The following is a 13,631-nucleotide window of genomic DNA, read 5'->3' as shown; positions in this document are numbered from 1 at the left end:
ATGTGCAAGAAAATACTAGAGGCAAGCCTGGTTTCTTGTTGACATCCCACTAATAAAACTCCTGTCCTAAGGACCCCAACAATGTTCCATATTGTCCTCTACTACATTATGTTCAGGAGCATTGTCACTCCTAATGCATTTAAGCCACACAAATCTGTGTACAGCCTATGCATATGTGTTGAAAATTGCATGTGTTTATTTCATGGTTGACAGCTCACAAGTGACTATATAATGAGTTGCCCCACATATTAAAGTGTGAATGTAGAATCCATATAATACAAGCTTGCAATATGCTGAATTGGCTAGAACTGACAACCCAAAAATGTTTAGCTTTATTTATATATATAGATGGATAGATAGATAGATAGAGTTTTGGCCAAAAATAATGGGGGTTTTGATATAAAGAGCCTCAAAAAATTTAGCAAGATACATATTAATGTTTAATATTATGAAAATCTCTAGAAAGTCAATTTTCTAGAAGTTATTTGCCTTGTATTCCATACTTTCACATAAATGGATACCTCTTTCCCACCATAGAAATACTTTTATGGATGTGGATATTCAAAATCTATATTAAGCACCATCTTAAACAATATTTTACAATGGAATATGCACTTTATTGAGCAAGAATGGTTTTTCAGAAAATGTGACAAGCTGGAACTCGGTGGTCCAAGGATTTAGTCACAAAGGATTCCTTGAAGATGGAAAGAGATCGGAGCAAACATCCAGAACCAAATGCTGTGACGTGGTCGATGATGCTCGCGTCTTACATCCAGATCAGCCAGCTGAAAGAGGCAACGTCAATCTTCCACTAGATTCCTCACCGGAGCATTCTCAATGGTTCAAGCTTTGATAGTGTTTGACAAGATGGCGAGATATCATGGAACATCGTCATCTCAGCCGATGCCATAGCTTTTGTGGTTGTTCTCTCTGCTTGCAGCCACGCATAGCGTGTTAACGTTCCAGGAAATCACGTCTTTGCAAGGCATCTTGTGGAACTCCACTTGACCAGCAAGAAAGTAAGCTTGGAGCATGGAGTTCCACGAGACTGTGTTCTCCACAGGAACAGCGTAAAACATTCGTTTCGCGTCCTCCACGCGACCATTCTCCGCATAGGCCGTGAGCATGGTATTCCACAAGAGGTTCCACTGCGGCATCTTTCGAAACAGGGAGAGTTCTAGCTCGCCAATCTCGCCATAAGCCTGCATCATCCGCGAGTAGATCCGTTAAGAGTGGCGCATCCACTAGCAAACGAGCCCAAATCTTTTCCAATCCTGTCTGGGCTAATGGGCATGTAGATCTCTAGCATTCCATGCTAGAAACTGGATTTCACTGCTTTAGCTCAAAGCTTTGAGATCTTCCAAGAATGCTTGGAGGCGACGAAACGATTTCCCATGCTCTTTGTCCATAGCTTTTTTTGCAAGGATCTTCAAGTTCTCCACTCTCTCCTTCATCTTCTTCCCCTCGTCGCTATCCATCACTTTTTTTATGCCATCTTCGATCTCTTCTCGCCCGATCAATCCCCGCACCACTGTCTTGGAGAATCTAACCCCGATCTTCCAGTCCTCCACGACGAACTTCGAGTTGGTGATTTGATCGCCCCCGTAAGGCCACCCCAGCATTGGAATGCCATTCGCTATGCTCTCCTGGACAGAATTCCATCCGCAGTGAGTGAGAAACGCTCCCATGGAGGGATGGGCGAGAACTCTCAGCTGTGGCGCCCAGGAAACGATGAATCCCTGGTTCTTGGTCCTCTCGTAAAATCCATTGTAAGATGCGGTGGAGAGTCCGCCGACCACGAGCTCGGATCGAATCACCCACAAGAATGGCTTCTTTGATGCCTCGAGAGCTCCCACGAGCTCCTCGAATTGCTCCACGCTCAGCACCGCGATGCTGCCAAACGAGATGTAGAGCACCGATCCAGGCTCCTGCGTATCCATCCAGCGAAGGCAATCCTCGTTCTCGGGGCGAAGCACCACATTCTTCCTGGAATCGTCGAGCAAGAACAGTGGCCCCGCGGGGATGAATCGAGGCCCGAGCTCGCTGGCCATGAAATCGAAGGTGTGCGCCTCGAGGTCGTAGAAGGAATTGACGAGGACCCATCGCGCGCGCTTCACGACTGGAGAGCGCTTGATGCAAATCTCCTTCCACACCTCCTGGCCCTCAGAGGCCAGCAGGTAATCAGGCACATCGGCCAGGCGGAGAGGCTTGACTCCTCGGACGTAATCGATGATCACGGAATTGGCCTCCTCCGCAGAAGCTCTCTCTGCGTGCGAATCTCAGAAATTTGAACAAAGGAAAGAACAGAGGAAATGTTAATTCCAAAGGGAAGAACAGGGGAAATTTGAAAGTCCAAGGGAAGAACATACGGAGATTCATACCTCTGCTAGGAAAAATGTGATCTTTCTCCAGAAGCTCTGGAATGTGATACTCCATGCCGTCCATGCCGCGTTGCCCGACCAAAGAGTGACACTGGGGATTCCAAATACATCTGCCACATCGTGGGTCCAAACGCAACTGTAATCCGAGACAATACAACTGACCGGATCGCCCTCCTCGCCAAGCTTGCGGATCAAATCCTCGAGGCCTCCGGGGAGCTCTCGCGCAGCTGCCGTGGACCAGTCCGCAATATTTCCCAAAGCATGGGCGTCGATTCCTCGCGGGACCTTCCATGAGAATGGGATGGAATGGAGGCGTAGATCTTCCAGCCCCGCCAGCGCCACCCAGTGCTTGATGAATTCGTCGTGGAGGCTGTCGATATTGACCCAGGAGATTGTGAAGCTTGGATCTTGAGCGATGAACTTGCAGAGATGCATCATTGGGGAGATATGGCCTTGCACGGCCGCTGGAACCGCCAAGACATGGACCTTGCTGGAAGCCATGGTTTTCTTGGCAGGGAGGGCAACAAAAGTTGTGGGCTGTATTCCACTTGGGTAAATGTAGTGTTTTGGTCGATTTGTGGAGATTAAGATCTGTGGTGGTTGTCCAAGGATGACATCCCCTCGCTTGGGATCACAAAAGGAAGATTAGGAGCACAAGCATTGTGAGAGGCAACAATGCTCTTGCCCATTCTGCTCTAGAACGATTTTGTGCCCCAATGCTTGCTCGTCCACGCTCAAATTCAGGGACTGTGAAGTTCGGTCTTTAGAACATCTCCCTGGACGATCTACAAGCATAGAAGAAAATCACTCATAAAATCGATTTGACACACGATTTGCTTGGAAGTGCCTTGGACGCGCCTCTGCAGCACCTCTTGGCGACCTCGAGCAGCTTGACGGTGAGATTTCCAGTTCCCGGCCCAATCTCCAGGACAATGCTGCACGATCGACTGGACAATGAGAGGATTCTTGAGGATGTGCTGGCCCCGCGACCTGTAGAACTGGATTCCGCCCTGGAACTGGAAGCGCTGCTTGGTATATTTTTCTCCATATGAAAGGGCTTCTCCCGGGCTCTTCGAATATTCTGCGAAAATTTGAATATATTATATTCTCTTCTATTTTTCTGCTGACGTGGCACTTCCAGGCATATCCCTATCGAGGATTAGGGTGCAACCATGGGGATGGCGAAGAGTGAGAGTAGCCCAGCTCCAAAGAGGAAGTTTTTGCAAAGGGACTACAAGAAGGGACCTTTCTTCCAGTCGGACAATGAGCCCATCTACAAGAGGGACTTTTCAGAGCCGACTGGTGAGGACAAGCTGGACAAGAAGTTACTGCCCAAGGTGATGCAAGTCAAGGGTTTTGGCCGGCGTGGCCGCGTCAAGTGGACGCATCTCGTCAACGAGGACACAAGCCGATGGGACACACCGTAAGCTTTTCCTTTTCTCCTTTTCGTTTCTTTTGTTTTCTTACCATGCTTCGTTCAGGTGGAGCTCGAATAACGAGTTTCGTGCCCAGTATGACAAGAAGATGGACAAGCCGATCGAGAGGCCCCGGGGCAGCAAAAAGATGAAGATGAGCGTTCAAGACTTGTACGAAGTGTAACAATCGTCTCAAAGGGTAAAAACGCTTTCCCTGTATTTTTCATCAGTTATGGAACTGAGAGAAATTCAAGACTCACCTTGATTGAAAATGGGAACCAAAAAGGCAAGAAATTTAGAACATCGAATTTCTCTCAAGAGCTACCTGTTCCATCATAAAAACAAACCAATCCTGTTGCATAAAGAAGGGAAAGAACACCATAAATTACCTTGCGACGCTCGGATGCTTTACTTAAATTGCTAGGTGTATGTATGTATGTCGATATGTATGTGTATGTATCTATGCCCTGTTCTAAGAAGAAAGTTAAAGTGCGTTATAATAACCAAATATCTTTGCAATGATTCAAACGCGATGCTCAAGCCTGTCACTTCGCGTAAGCAAGTCGCGACACGGCCGCCGTGGAGGCCGTGGAAACAATCCTTGCAAAACTTCCAGGCTTAGACAAATTTACAAGCCTGAGCGATGACAAAACCAAAAAGAAAGGAAAAGGAAACGAAGAAATGAAAGCTTACGGGAGATTGCCAGGACAACATCGCTAAAGTTGTCAGCGGCGGCGGGAGCCGTAACCTCGACAAGCTGAATGTTTGGCGTGACCGGTGTCGCGTCGTAGATCGAGTGCTGCTTGGGAAGCCTACACACTGAAGTTACTGTGACCGTGATCGGAAAGGCTCTCTGGAAGCAGTACGCAAAACCATCGCGGAGAAGCTCGTAGTCCATCTTGTAGCCGACGGTGTAGAAGAAACGAAGAGCATTGTTGCTCATCTTGGACACCACAATGTTGCGTACCAAGGCGGGCAGCTGCTCGGCACCAGTGCCTCTCATTGCTCCTCCTATGTGCTTCATAGTCCTCGAGGAAGGAAGAAAACAAAGAAACTGAGAATGAGTAACGTCTACTTCTTACTTCTTGCACGGAGAAAGAACAACATACCAAATTTGAGGTTGCTTGGAGAGATCACACAGTAGATGGAGCTCCGAAGCCACGGTGCCTGTTTCAAGAGATTCCAAAGCTCTAAAATCCGCAAAAGAAAGGAAATCGGATTACTCTTGAGGCATATTTCGTGGGTTTTGAGACCCTCGCGCTGTCCCTCGCACAGGCCTTACAGCAGCACATCCAGAGATTCTACGTGCTGCGCCGGTTGTCAATCGATCGATTGCTCGATCGGAATCGAAGAACTCACCTGAGCCTCGATGACAATGCATTTCATTTTTCCCCAAAACCCTAAAACTTTGATTTTTAGGGCACCAATCCCGCGAAAATAGTTTTTAGGGTTCTTGAGCTGATTGGCTCCTTGAGGTGTTCGTCGTGTGTTCTAGGTCTGGGCTTCGTGACACAGCGGCTGCCGATGGTGCCATGAGGCAGGAAGAATGCGCACGGCCCGGCCAGGAAGCAGCTCCACGATCGGCTGCGGCGGGGCGATTCCAAGCAAGTGTCTAGGTGCGTGATGTAACGACATTGCCCGATGTCAAGCAATTCGACAATCTTTCAACTGAGGATCGAGCAGTCTGGCAGGTAACTTCGGCGCAGGCGAATTCCATGACTGTCGTGGTGGAATGAGCTGGAGCGCTCGACGATGGCTTGCGAGACGAGGGCTTTAGAGCAGGGATTAAGCTTCTTTGCGTGGTGAGAGCACTTCTCAAGAAGATCAGGAGAAGAGTCTGATAGTGTTTTAATCTCGGGAACACGACTGGAATACCTCTCGCAGTGGTGCTCAACAAGGCGGATCTTGTTACTCAGGAGGTACCCGTTTATTTCTTTCTTTTCGTTTCTGCAAAGCTGATAGAAGGTTCATTTATAGTTTTCAGGTGAAAGATAGCTGGGAGAAGTGGAGTGGGGATATAAACCATACATATGCAGTGTAGAGACTGGTATGGGGCTTCATCTCCTCGAAGATAAAACATCAGACCAAGTGGAGTCGGAAAATCAAGCTTGATCAACGTTCTACGCAGAAAGTCTTGCCTTCCTGCTACTGTCATACGATCCCAGTTTGAGGCTGCCACTGTGGCCTTCGGCACCAGATGACATCCAGGTCTGTCTACCTTCGAAGTTCGCCTGATACTAACTTCAATTGTCGCATGTACAGGCACTAGACGAAGTTGACGATGAAGTCATTCGCGTAAATGAGGTGTCGTATCGAACTGGATCCGGACGACACACGACGCGGCACGTTTCTCTCTTGCATCTGCCATTTAGAGGGGCTATGCTGATACTCCAGGTTTCAGCTATCCCAGCTTGTCAATGGTGACAAGTAACTCATTAGCATTGCTTTTCACTGAGGTATTTTTTGTCAGCTTCTTCTTATCCTGATTGAGCATAGCTGGATCAGCTGGTCTCAGCTTTTACTACTCAGCTAGACAGGTAAAGTTGACTGACACTTTGCTTTTATTCTTTTCTATTGTCTAACAGTGAATTTGTGGTTAGGATCAAGGCCTGGATACAATAGCCGAAGGCTCAAGATAACAACGAAGTAAGGGCTATGCCTTCTTTCAAGTGCCGATTTAAATCCGTGACTATTTCCACAGGAAATGGACAGGCAGGTTCCGAGATTTACAGCAAGTCATATCCGCGCTGGTGGCCTGCGGGAGTAAGCAGCAGCGACCAGAGCTTCAGCGGCGTTGTCAGGTTGATGTTGCTGTACAGGGTCATGTCTCTCCACTCTCGTCAGGGTGGTCGCAGAGCATTCGCTCGGCTTGGTCATGCTGATGATCTGGAAGCACAGGCTTGACAAAGTTGAGCGTGCTTTCGCTCTGGCACTGAAAGGCTCGGCTCAAAAGTATTCATGCAATGAGCTGGAGGTGGTGACTGGGAACTTCGCTTCGAGCCTTGCCTTTGGAATGGCGGTCAAGCGAGCGCCTGGAGAACCGCAACCAGAGTGATGGCTTTTTGCTTTGTGAGCTCACAGTTCTTCCGGTTGTGTTGAAGGCTGTGGAGTAGGAGCTGGATGAGAGGAAGCATATGAGAAATTTGTTGCTTCACTGAGGTTCGAAGCTTTTTCCATTTTCCTCTGTGCGAGTTCTAAAGTTTTGTGTTCTAAGGTTTTCTGCCTGTTCTAAAGTTTTGTGCCTACGTTTGTGAATTTACAGGGGCGTGCTCATGATCAATCCAGTGTTTTTCATCTCCTGAGTACCTCTCGTCGAGAAAGAGAAAAATCTTACGACGAGAACTTAGTGAAAGTTCGAGATCTTTATTCCCCGTCCAAATCCGAGCTTGCCATCTTCCTGCTGGTGCCTAAAAAAACAGATCGAAGTGTGATTGTAGTTCGGTGAAAATATGATACCACATTGTTTGATTGCTTGATCAAGTACGAGATGGTATACTTCTAGGGTCTTAGAAGTTAGAAGGGTGTCTGGCCATGGGGATGCGAGCGTGGATCTCCTACCGCTACAAAGGCGTCTACTATCTTCTCTACAAGCAGTGGGTGCAGCTCGAGTACGTCGGCGAGCGTCTCGTAGCGCTGCTCGCGGATCATCCGGACCCGGAAGAGTGGAGGCGCCTGCTCGACAAGGCCGTCTTCATCCAGGTGATCTTTCTCCCCTCTCTCAACGCTCAAGCTTCATCTTTCTTCCTCTCTTTGATCAGGCTCAAGCTCTCATCTTTCTTCCTCTCTCTGATCAGGCTCAAGCTCTCATCTTTCTTCCTCTTTCTGATCAGGCTCAAGCTTTCATCTTTTCTGCTTCCCGTCTAACTCTTACGTGTGCTCGACAGTGCGGAGGTAAAGAGAGAAGCGAGCATCAACCCTCGGACGCGATCATCGACGCTGTCCGCGACTACACGCTTGGTGGTGATGACTGGCGCAAACGAGAATACCTGGAAGATATGGGGCGGATGCAGTATCACTCCATCAGGAGCGTGGGTGATGCTGTGATAGCGAGCATGGCTGCCATTCTTGACGACCCGGTCCAGTTCCGGGCCTTCATCCGGAACGAGGCCGAGAAGAAACTGGGAGGAGGAAACGGATGGGCGTTCCTGTGCCGGAACATCGAGTCCCAAGAGCGACTCTGGTTTCGCTTGCTCGAGCTCGGCATGTTCGTGTCGAATCGAGAGCCGGTGATGGAGCAGCCGGAGCTTGATCTCATGATGGAGTACGTCTACATCATCGACTTGGATGCCGGGACTTTCTCGGTCAGCTCCTGCCATGTTCTAAACTCGGGTACCTGGAAGGTAAGCTTTTCTGGCTTCACTTTGGAAGCCTCCATTGTTTGTTGTCGTGTCTTTGTGTAGATGGGGGAGATCCCCAAGAACTGGCTGCGACGTCTCCAGATTCCAGTACCCTGGATCGAGCTGGCCATTGCGTACTCGCCCGCTGTCAAGAAGATCGTCCTGGAGAGGCTCAACTGCGGTGAGAACTGGCTGTTTCGCATGGTGGTCGACAAGCTCAGCGCTCCATACCAGAGCTTCGACGAGTGTCTCAACATCCTGCAGCTCATCCAGAACTTTTTGTTCGTCGAGGACGATGATCATGGTAAAACTGCGTATGCCAAGATCAGGAAGAGCCAGGTGCATCTACCGTGGGAGGGAGCTCCAGCAGCTGATCAGGCCCAGGAGGTAAGTTACTCTCGAAAAGTGCGTTCTACAGAATCTTTGTTTTCTTTTAGGCACCACAGGCTGACGAGGAGGACGAGGAGGACGAGGAGGACGAAGAGGGAAGGTGCCGCATAAGGGATGACGGGCAGTTTGCATTGCGCACGGTTTTAGCGGTCCTTTCTATGTGCCAACTTAGGGAACTCTTCTCGTGAAAACTTGTTCATCATTGTTATCAGTCAACCGCTCCTTCCAGCTTTTAAATTGGGATCGCCGCTCGACAAGGTGGATCTAGAACATTTTGTGCTGCAGCTGCTGCATTCGAGATTCTCATGTTGTTTTTCTTTTGTCTTGTTTTAAATGTAGCGTCTTCTAAGGCAGTAGTAACCCGCGAAGATGACGAGAAGAGTTCCACTGCACAGTGGCTGCTGCTTGTACAAAACTACGAAGTTCATAGATTCTTTCATGCTGAAGAAGCGAGAAAACTTGAAACTGCGTCCGTCGATTTAACCCTCAAGGACTACTGGCAAGAAATCCACGCCGAGGGGCTTTTAAAAGGGAGATTGTTAAGTTTGTGCTTGATGCGTCTACTCCTCTTGCCCGTCCAAGTTAGCAAAGTTTGCAAAGATGAAAACGAGAATGCTCTTGCCTCATCGTCATCGCTATCTGTGTTCTTTCCATCAGCAACTAGATCCTCCGCAGTCGCTATTGATCTGGCTATTGATTGCAGAGTAGAGTTCCACTTGACTTCGCAGGATCCGTGACAGCTCCTTCACAGGTTGGACATGAGAGAACTCGTACGCTGCCGGGTCTCTATCGTCAATATTTTCCAGTCTCCACATCTCTCCGCGTCCGGCATGCAGACAGGAGTGTCCTCCAGGACTGATCTCCCTGATGAGCAAGACAGAGGAACTGCTCGCCATATCGCGATGAAACCGCTTATAGTTTATTAGAGTACGAAGATGCGGCTAAAAGATACCATGATAGAGAAGGCGAGAAGAATGGAACAGGGTCATGGCCGATCACGCTGCAAAACCTCCTTCCCTGTTCGGAGCTCAACTATCTGAGTGTCGAAACTAGAAGTCTATACTGGCTAATCAGGAGCGATCTCTGCTTTCCCTCCTCGGCCCTCGCAGTCTCTTGCCTGGCAGTAAGAACCGCTGCGATTGGCTCCAGCTGTTCCACGATTGCGATGTCATGGTACAGGTGTTCACGTTTTCTTCTCTTTCCGAGAATTCTCTCCGGCTTGAAACTAAGAAACTTATGCCTTCCAGACGCAGAGAAATCTTGTCAAGCTATTATGCCCATGGTTCAATGCATCAAAAGCAGAAGCGTATTGCCTTAAAAAGGGCATATTTCATTCCAACCTTTCACACCTGTAGTACCTCGGCGTCCAGTTGATCTCAAAAGGCAGCTCTTCAGCAGGATCATCCATCGCAATGCACGAGCAGAACCTGCTCCTTGGACGGCAAATTGTCAAGCGAGTAGTTGAGACGGTCCGCGTACCAAAATTTGATCGCAGTACGGGTTCCTACTGGCGCCACCACGTTTGCAAGCTCAGGCATCGTAGCATCTGCTCTCTCCTTAATCCCAGAAGATCGTCCTCGTCCTCTTCGTCTGCAGCATCTTCCTCTTCAGGAACAGCTTCCGCAGTCTCTTTTGTCAGTGATTTCTTTCCTAATAGAAAAACTTGTCTTTCCTCGGGGTTACCTGTGAGCCGTTCTAGATCCTGTAGGAGACGCTGAATTGCAGCTCGCGATTCCTCCAATTGTATTCTGCTCTCGCTGTTCTTGACGCCAGATGGCTGTTGTCTTGCAGGATCATGGGACAATGATGCCTGATGAGACTGTCTGCTAGGTGTCCAGCCACTGCCGCATGAGTGTACATAGAGATGAGGTTGTTGCTGATGTAGAGCATCTTTGTGCCTGGTCAATAGTTTTTCCTTTCTGTTTTTTATATAAAGTGTATTGGGTTTTAAGATCTTGCATTTCCACACTGCCATCCCAATCTACGTGAAACTTGCAAGAAAAACATCCATGAAAGTTCGGTCTAGTCCAGGACACCGCCAAAGATCTCGATTTCTGTATACTAAAGAGTCTTCTAAGGTTTTACAAGGGTGGATGCGAGTGTGGAACACGCAGTGGTACGTCCGCAAGCGTCTCGTAGTGCTGCTTGTAGCCTTCCAGCGAGCTTACTGATGACTGGCACAAACGTGCATTCCTGGAAGATATATGGGGCGTGAGAAGTATCATGAGATTATGTTTTGTGCGTGGGTTCTACTGTGCTAACGAAGGTGCCATGGACCTGGTCCAATTCTGGGCCTTCAACCGGAACAAGGCCAAGGAGAAAATGGGAGGAACCAAGTGGCCTCTTTCTCCATAAACCAAGGCTCTTTGGCTAAACAGTTTGTCAAACAATTTAAGGAGAGTTATTTACCTCTTGAGCCTTTGGAGCTCCTACCTGCTGTAAATATATCTAATTTCTTTTTATTGTATGGCTAGAGTTTTTTTTGTGAAGGATTTCTTAAAGATATCTAGAACACATTGAAATATGTTGTTATTTTATAAGTAGTAAAAAAGAATGATTCAAAAGATGATCTTTTAGGTTCAAATATAAAAGGAAAGGATTACACTTTTTTTTCAATTAGCTAAAAATCTTAATTAAGCATCTTTGAGTTTAAATGATTTTATTTACACTTTAAACTTGTTAGTTAGTTTAAAATTTTATTCAACATTCCATGTAAGCAAGTTTAAAGTGTGTTTGCATTTTAATGATATCATGAATTTCTATCATTCAAATGTTGAAAAGGTTAGTCCAACCAATATTCTTACTCAAAAGTTGGTGAAAACATGTCATAAGACAACTTTTATTCCATGGATGATATTATTTAGAAAACCAGCTTGGTGTCACAATCACCTCAAAATAATGAACACTACCCTTAAAAACCATCTAAATTATTGTTTTTTTTTTTGCCCTGCATTGGTCGGTACATTTGTAGATGATGGCATGTAATGCCACCTGAAAAAATCAAAATGTACAGAAAAAGTGGATGAGGACCTTCCAAGACCTTCCCATTTCACCTTGGAAATCATTGACAGTAGTAGCGTATCTTGCTATTTCGTCTTGTACGGGGATTGCATGCTTCCTGCACAGCTGCAAGTCCTTGACAGTGCGAAATCCTTTTCTTGTAAAGTTCTTGTGCTGACACCCCTGCACTGAGCCAAGAAAACTAGTATCTCACCAGGAAAAGAAACACATTGAACATCCCTCACCATAAGAAAGAAAATGTCGGCAAAATAAACAAGAACATGTGCTTTCAGATTGTCAAGCTTTTGGAGCCCGAATTTCCTTCATAAGGCCAAGTGTACCAATGAAATCCTTAGTTACTGTACTATACAAGTATCAAATGCTCCTCCCAAAGCATAGAGGTGCCACGTCTCAGCCAGCGGATCATTGGTCTGCGCAAGTGCATGTTTTCGTCGGAGCGGCTCCATCGGTTTTAGTATCAAAACGAAGGAAAGATATCAGACTGAGAAGACTGACATAGCTTCTTCAGACCAGGGTTGGCAAATCCAGGATTCCTCAAGGCTTGCTCCGCTCTAGCGGCCAGAGAAGAAGAGATTCATCAAAGCTCTGGAATAAGGCATGAGAATCCACTCTCATCTTTCGAGCGCCAAAAGGAGGAACCCTAAAATTCATAGAAAAGATTCCAGACGGTGGCGCTTCACGGACGAACTGCCCGTTGCGTGAAGTCAGCCGAGCGCGCGCTGCCTCCATCCAACTGCTAGCGTAATGGATTTGGCTGCGCCATGGATTCATAATCGCGCGCTCGGCGCCACCGCTGAGCAGGAGGGCGGCAACCTTCTCTTCGTACATTCGATCGGGAGCGATCGATGGCAATGGCGTCTTTCGCGTTGCTTCTCCTCCTCCTCCTCGCGATCTCTTGCCTCGCAGTGGATCAGGAGTCGTCACAGCGGCCGCAAGCTCTGGGAAATTCCACTTCCACCTCACTGCGATTGGGATACTACGGATCCAGCTGCCCCAATGCCGAGACCATCGTGCGCCAGACGCTCATGACGCTCCTCATGCAAGATCCCACCGCTGGAGCGGCATTGCTTCGCCTCGCCTTCCACGATTGCGATGTCATGGTATGGATTCTTTCCTTCCAGGTGTTCTTGGATCATCTAGACTATTCTTCTGTGCCTTCAGGGCTGCGATGCATCGATCATCTTGGATTCCACTCCACAGTTTCAGAGCGAGCTGGAATCTCCCAAGAACTTTGGCATCCGTCGCGTGGATTTCATCGATAGGATCAAGGCGTCGTTGGAGGGGAGCTGCCCGCGCACTGTCTCTTGCGCTGACATCATCGCTCTAGCTGCTCGAGACTCCATCTTGCTGGTAAGAAGATCTTTCCTTTCTTCTCTTTTCTTTGTTTGCCTTAGCGAGAATTTGCAGGCTGGAGGACCAAACATTCCTGTTCTAACGGGTCGCAAAGATAGCACGAGAGCGGACCTCGTGACCGCGAATCGCAAGCTTGCCACTGCCACTTCTTCCGTGGAGGAAATTCTCCAAGACTTCGCGTCCATGGGAATTAACCCGCAAGAGGCTGTGTCTCTTCTCGGTGAGTGTGTTCTTCCATAGTTTCCTTGGTTTTAGCCTCTAGTTTCTTTCGATCGATCGAGCGGCTCGTCCTTCTCTTTGGCTGATATACTTGGTGATATACTTGGTTCCAGGAGCTCACACTCTTGGAGTTGGGCACTGCTTGAGCGTTGTCAACCGGCTCTATCCAAGCGTTGATACCAAGATGGATCTCATGTACTCGATGGCGTTGCGAGTGTTGTGCCCGAGTCCGAAGTTCTACCTCAACATCACGGCCATCCCAAACGATTCAACCATGTTTAGATTCGACAACATGTTCTTCAAGGACGCTGCCTTGCGGCGGGTGCTCTTCGCGCTTGATGCTGCTGTCGAGAGCGATCCCAGGACCTCGATCTATACTTCCAAGTTTGCTCAGAACCAGGGATTGTTCTTCGACACATTCTCGCGAGCGTTTGTCAAGCTCACCAGCGTCGTTAACTCGGAAGCCACGCAGGTTCGATCGAATTGCCGCGCGATCAACTCGTAGGCCTAGAGAT

The 13,631-nt window shown here is 48.0% G+C and overlaps 5 protein-coding genes across 5 annotated transcripts; 3 read left to right on the top strand and 2 right to left on the bottom strand.

Moving 5' to 3' along the window:
• Positions 1-1,229: 1,229 nt before the first annotated feature.
• On the bottom strand, positions 1,230-2,882 carry LOC9635930 (anthocyanidin 3-O-glucosyltransferase 7). The gene is made up of 2 exons (XM_024687129.1): positions 2,432-2,882; positions 1,230-2,266 (listed from the first exon to the last, which is right to left on the bottom strand). The coding sequence occupies exons 1-2, from the start codon at positions 2,880-2,882 to the stop codon at positions 1,338-1,340; spliced, it is 1,380 nt and encodes a 459-aa protein (XP_024542897.1). The 3' UTR covers positions 1,230-1,337.
• Positions 2,883-3,534: 652 nt separating this feature from the next.
• On the top strand, positions 3,535-4,062 carry LOC9635257 (microfibrillar-associated protein 1). Its single transcript, XM_002982183.2, has 2 exons — positions 3,535-3,804; positions 3,863-4,062. The coding sequence occupies exons 1-2, from the start codon at positions 3,554-3,556 to the stop codon at positions 3,978-3,980; spliced, it is 369 nt and encodes a 122-aa protein (XP_002982229.1). The 5' UTR covers positions 3,535-3,553; the 3' UTR covers positions 3,981-4,062.
• Positions 4,063-4,286: 224 nt separating this feature from the next.
• On the bottom strand, positions 4,287-5,177 carry LOC9635929 (mediator of RNA polymerase II transcription subunit 18). The gene is made up of 3 exons (XM_024687128.1): positions 5,156-5,177; positions 4,906-4,963; positions 4,287-4,824 (listed from the first exon to the last, which is right to left on the bottom strand). The coding sequence occupies exons 1-3, from the start codon at positions 5,175-5,177 to the stop codon at positions 4,425-4,427; spliced, it is 480 nt and encodes a 159-aa protein (XP_024542896.1). The 3' UTR covers positions 4,287-4,424.
• Positions 5,178-5,260: 83 nt separating this feature from the next.
• LOC9635256 lies at positions 5,261-8,891 on the top strand. The gene is made up of 10 exons (XM_024687242.1): positions 5,261-5,412; positions 5,480-5,715; positions 5,774-6,004; positions 6,059-6,333; positions 6,397-6,442; positions 6,498-6,955; positions 7,059-7,495; positions 7,681-8,136; positions 8,197-8,520; positions 8,571-8,891. The coding sequence occupies exons 7-10, from the start codon at positions 7,328-7,330 to the stop codon at positions 8,709-8,711; spliced, it is 1,089 nt and encodes a 362-aa protein (XP_024543010.1). The 5' UTR covers positions 5,261-5,412; positions 5,480-5,715; positions 5,774-6,004; positions 6,059-6,333; positions 6,397-6,442; positions 6,498-6,955; positions 7,059-7,327; the 3' UTR covers positions 8,712-8,891.
• A 3,504-nt stretch (positions 8,892-12,395) lies between these two features.
• On the top strand, positions 12,396-13,621 carry LOC9635927 (peroxidase 29). The gene is made up of 4 exons (XM_024687127.1): positions 12,396-12,644; positions 12,745-12,894; positions 12,952-13,117; positions 13,230-13,621. Exons 1-4 carry the CDS (start codon positions 12,396-12,398, stop codon positions 13,619-13,621), a joined length of 957 nt encoding a protein of 318 aa, XP_024542895.1.
• Positions 13,622-13,631: the final 10 nt, after the last annotated feature.

The sequence above is a fragment of the Selaginella moellendorffii genome, unplaced genomic scaffold (genome assembly GCF_000143415.4).
Source record: "Selaginella moellendorffii unplaced genomic scaffold, v1.0 SELMOscaffold_52, whole genome shotgun sequence".
In the NCBI taxonomy this organism is placed as follows: Eukaryota; Viridiplantae; Streptophyta; class Lycopodiopsida; order Selaginellales; family Selaginellaceae; genus Selaginella; species Selaginella moellendorffii.
This window is presented reverse-complemented; position numbering and strand designations above follow the sequence as displayed.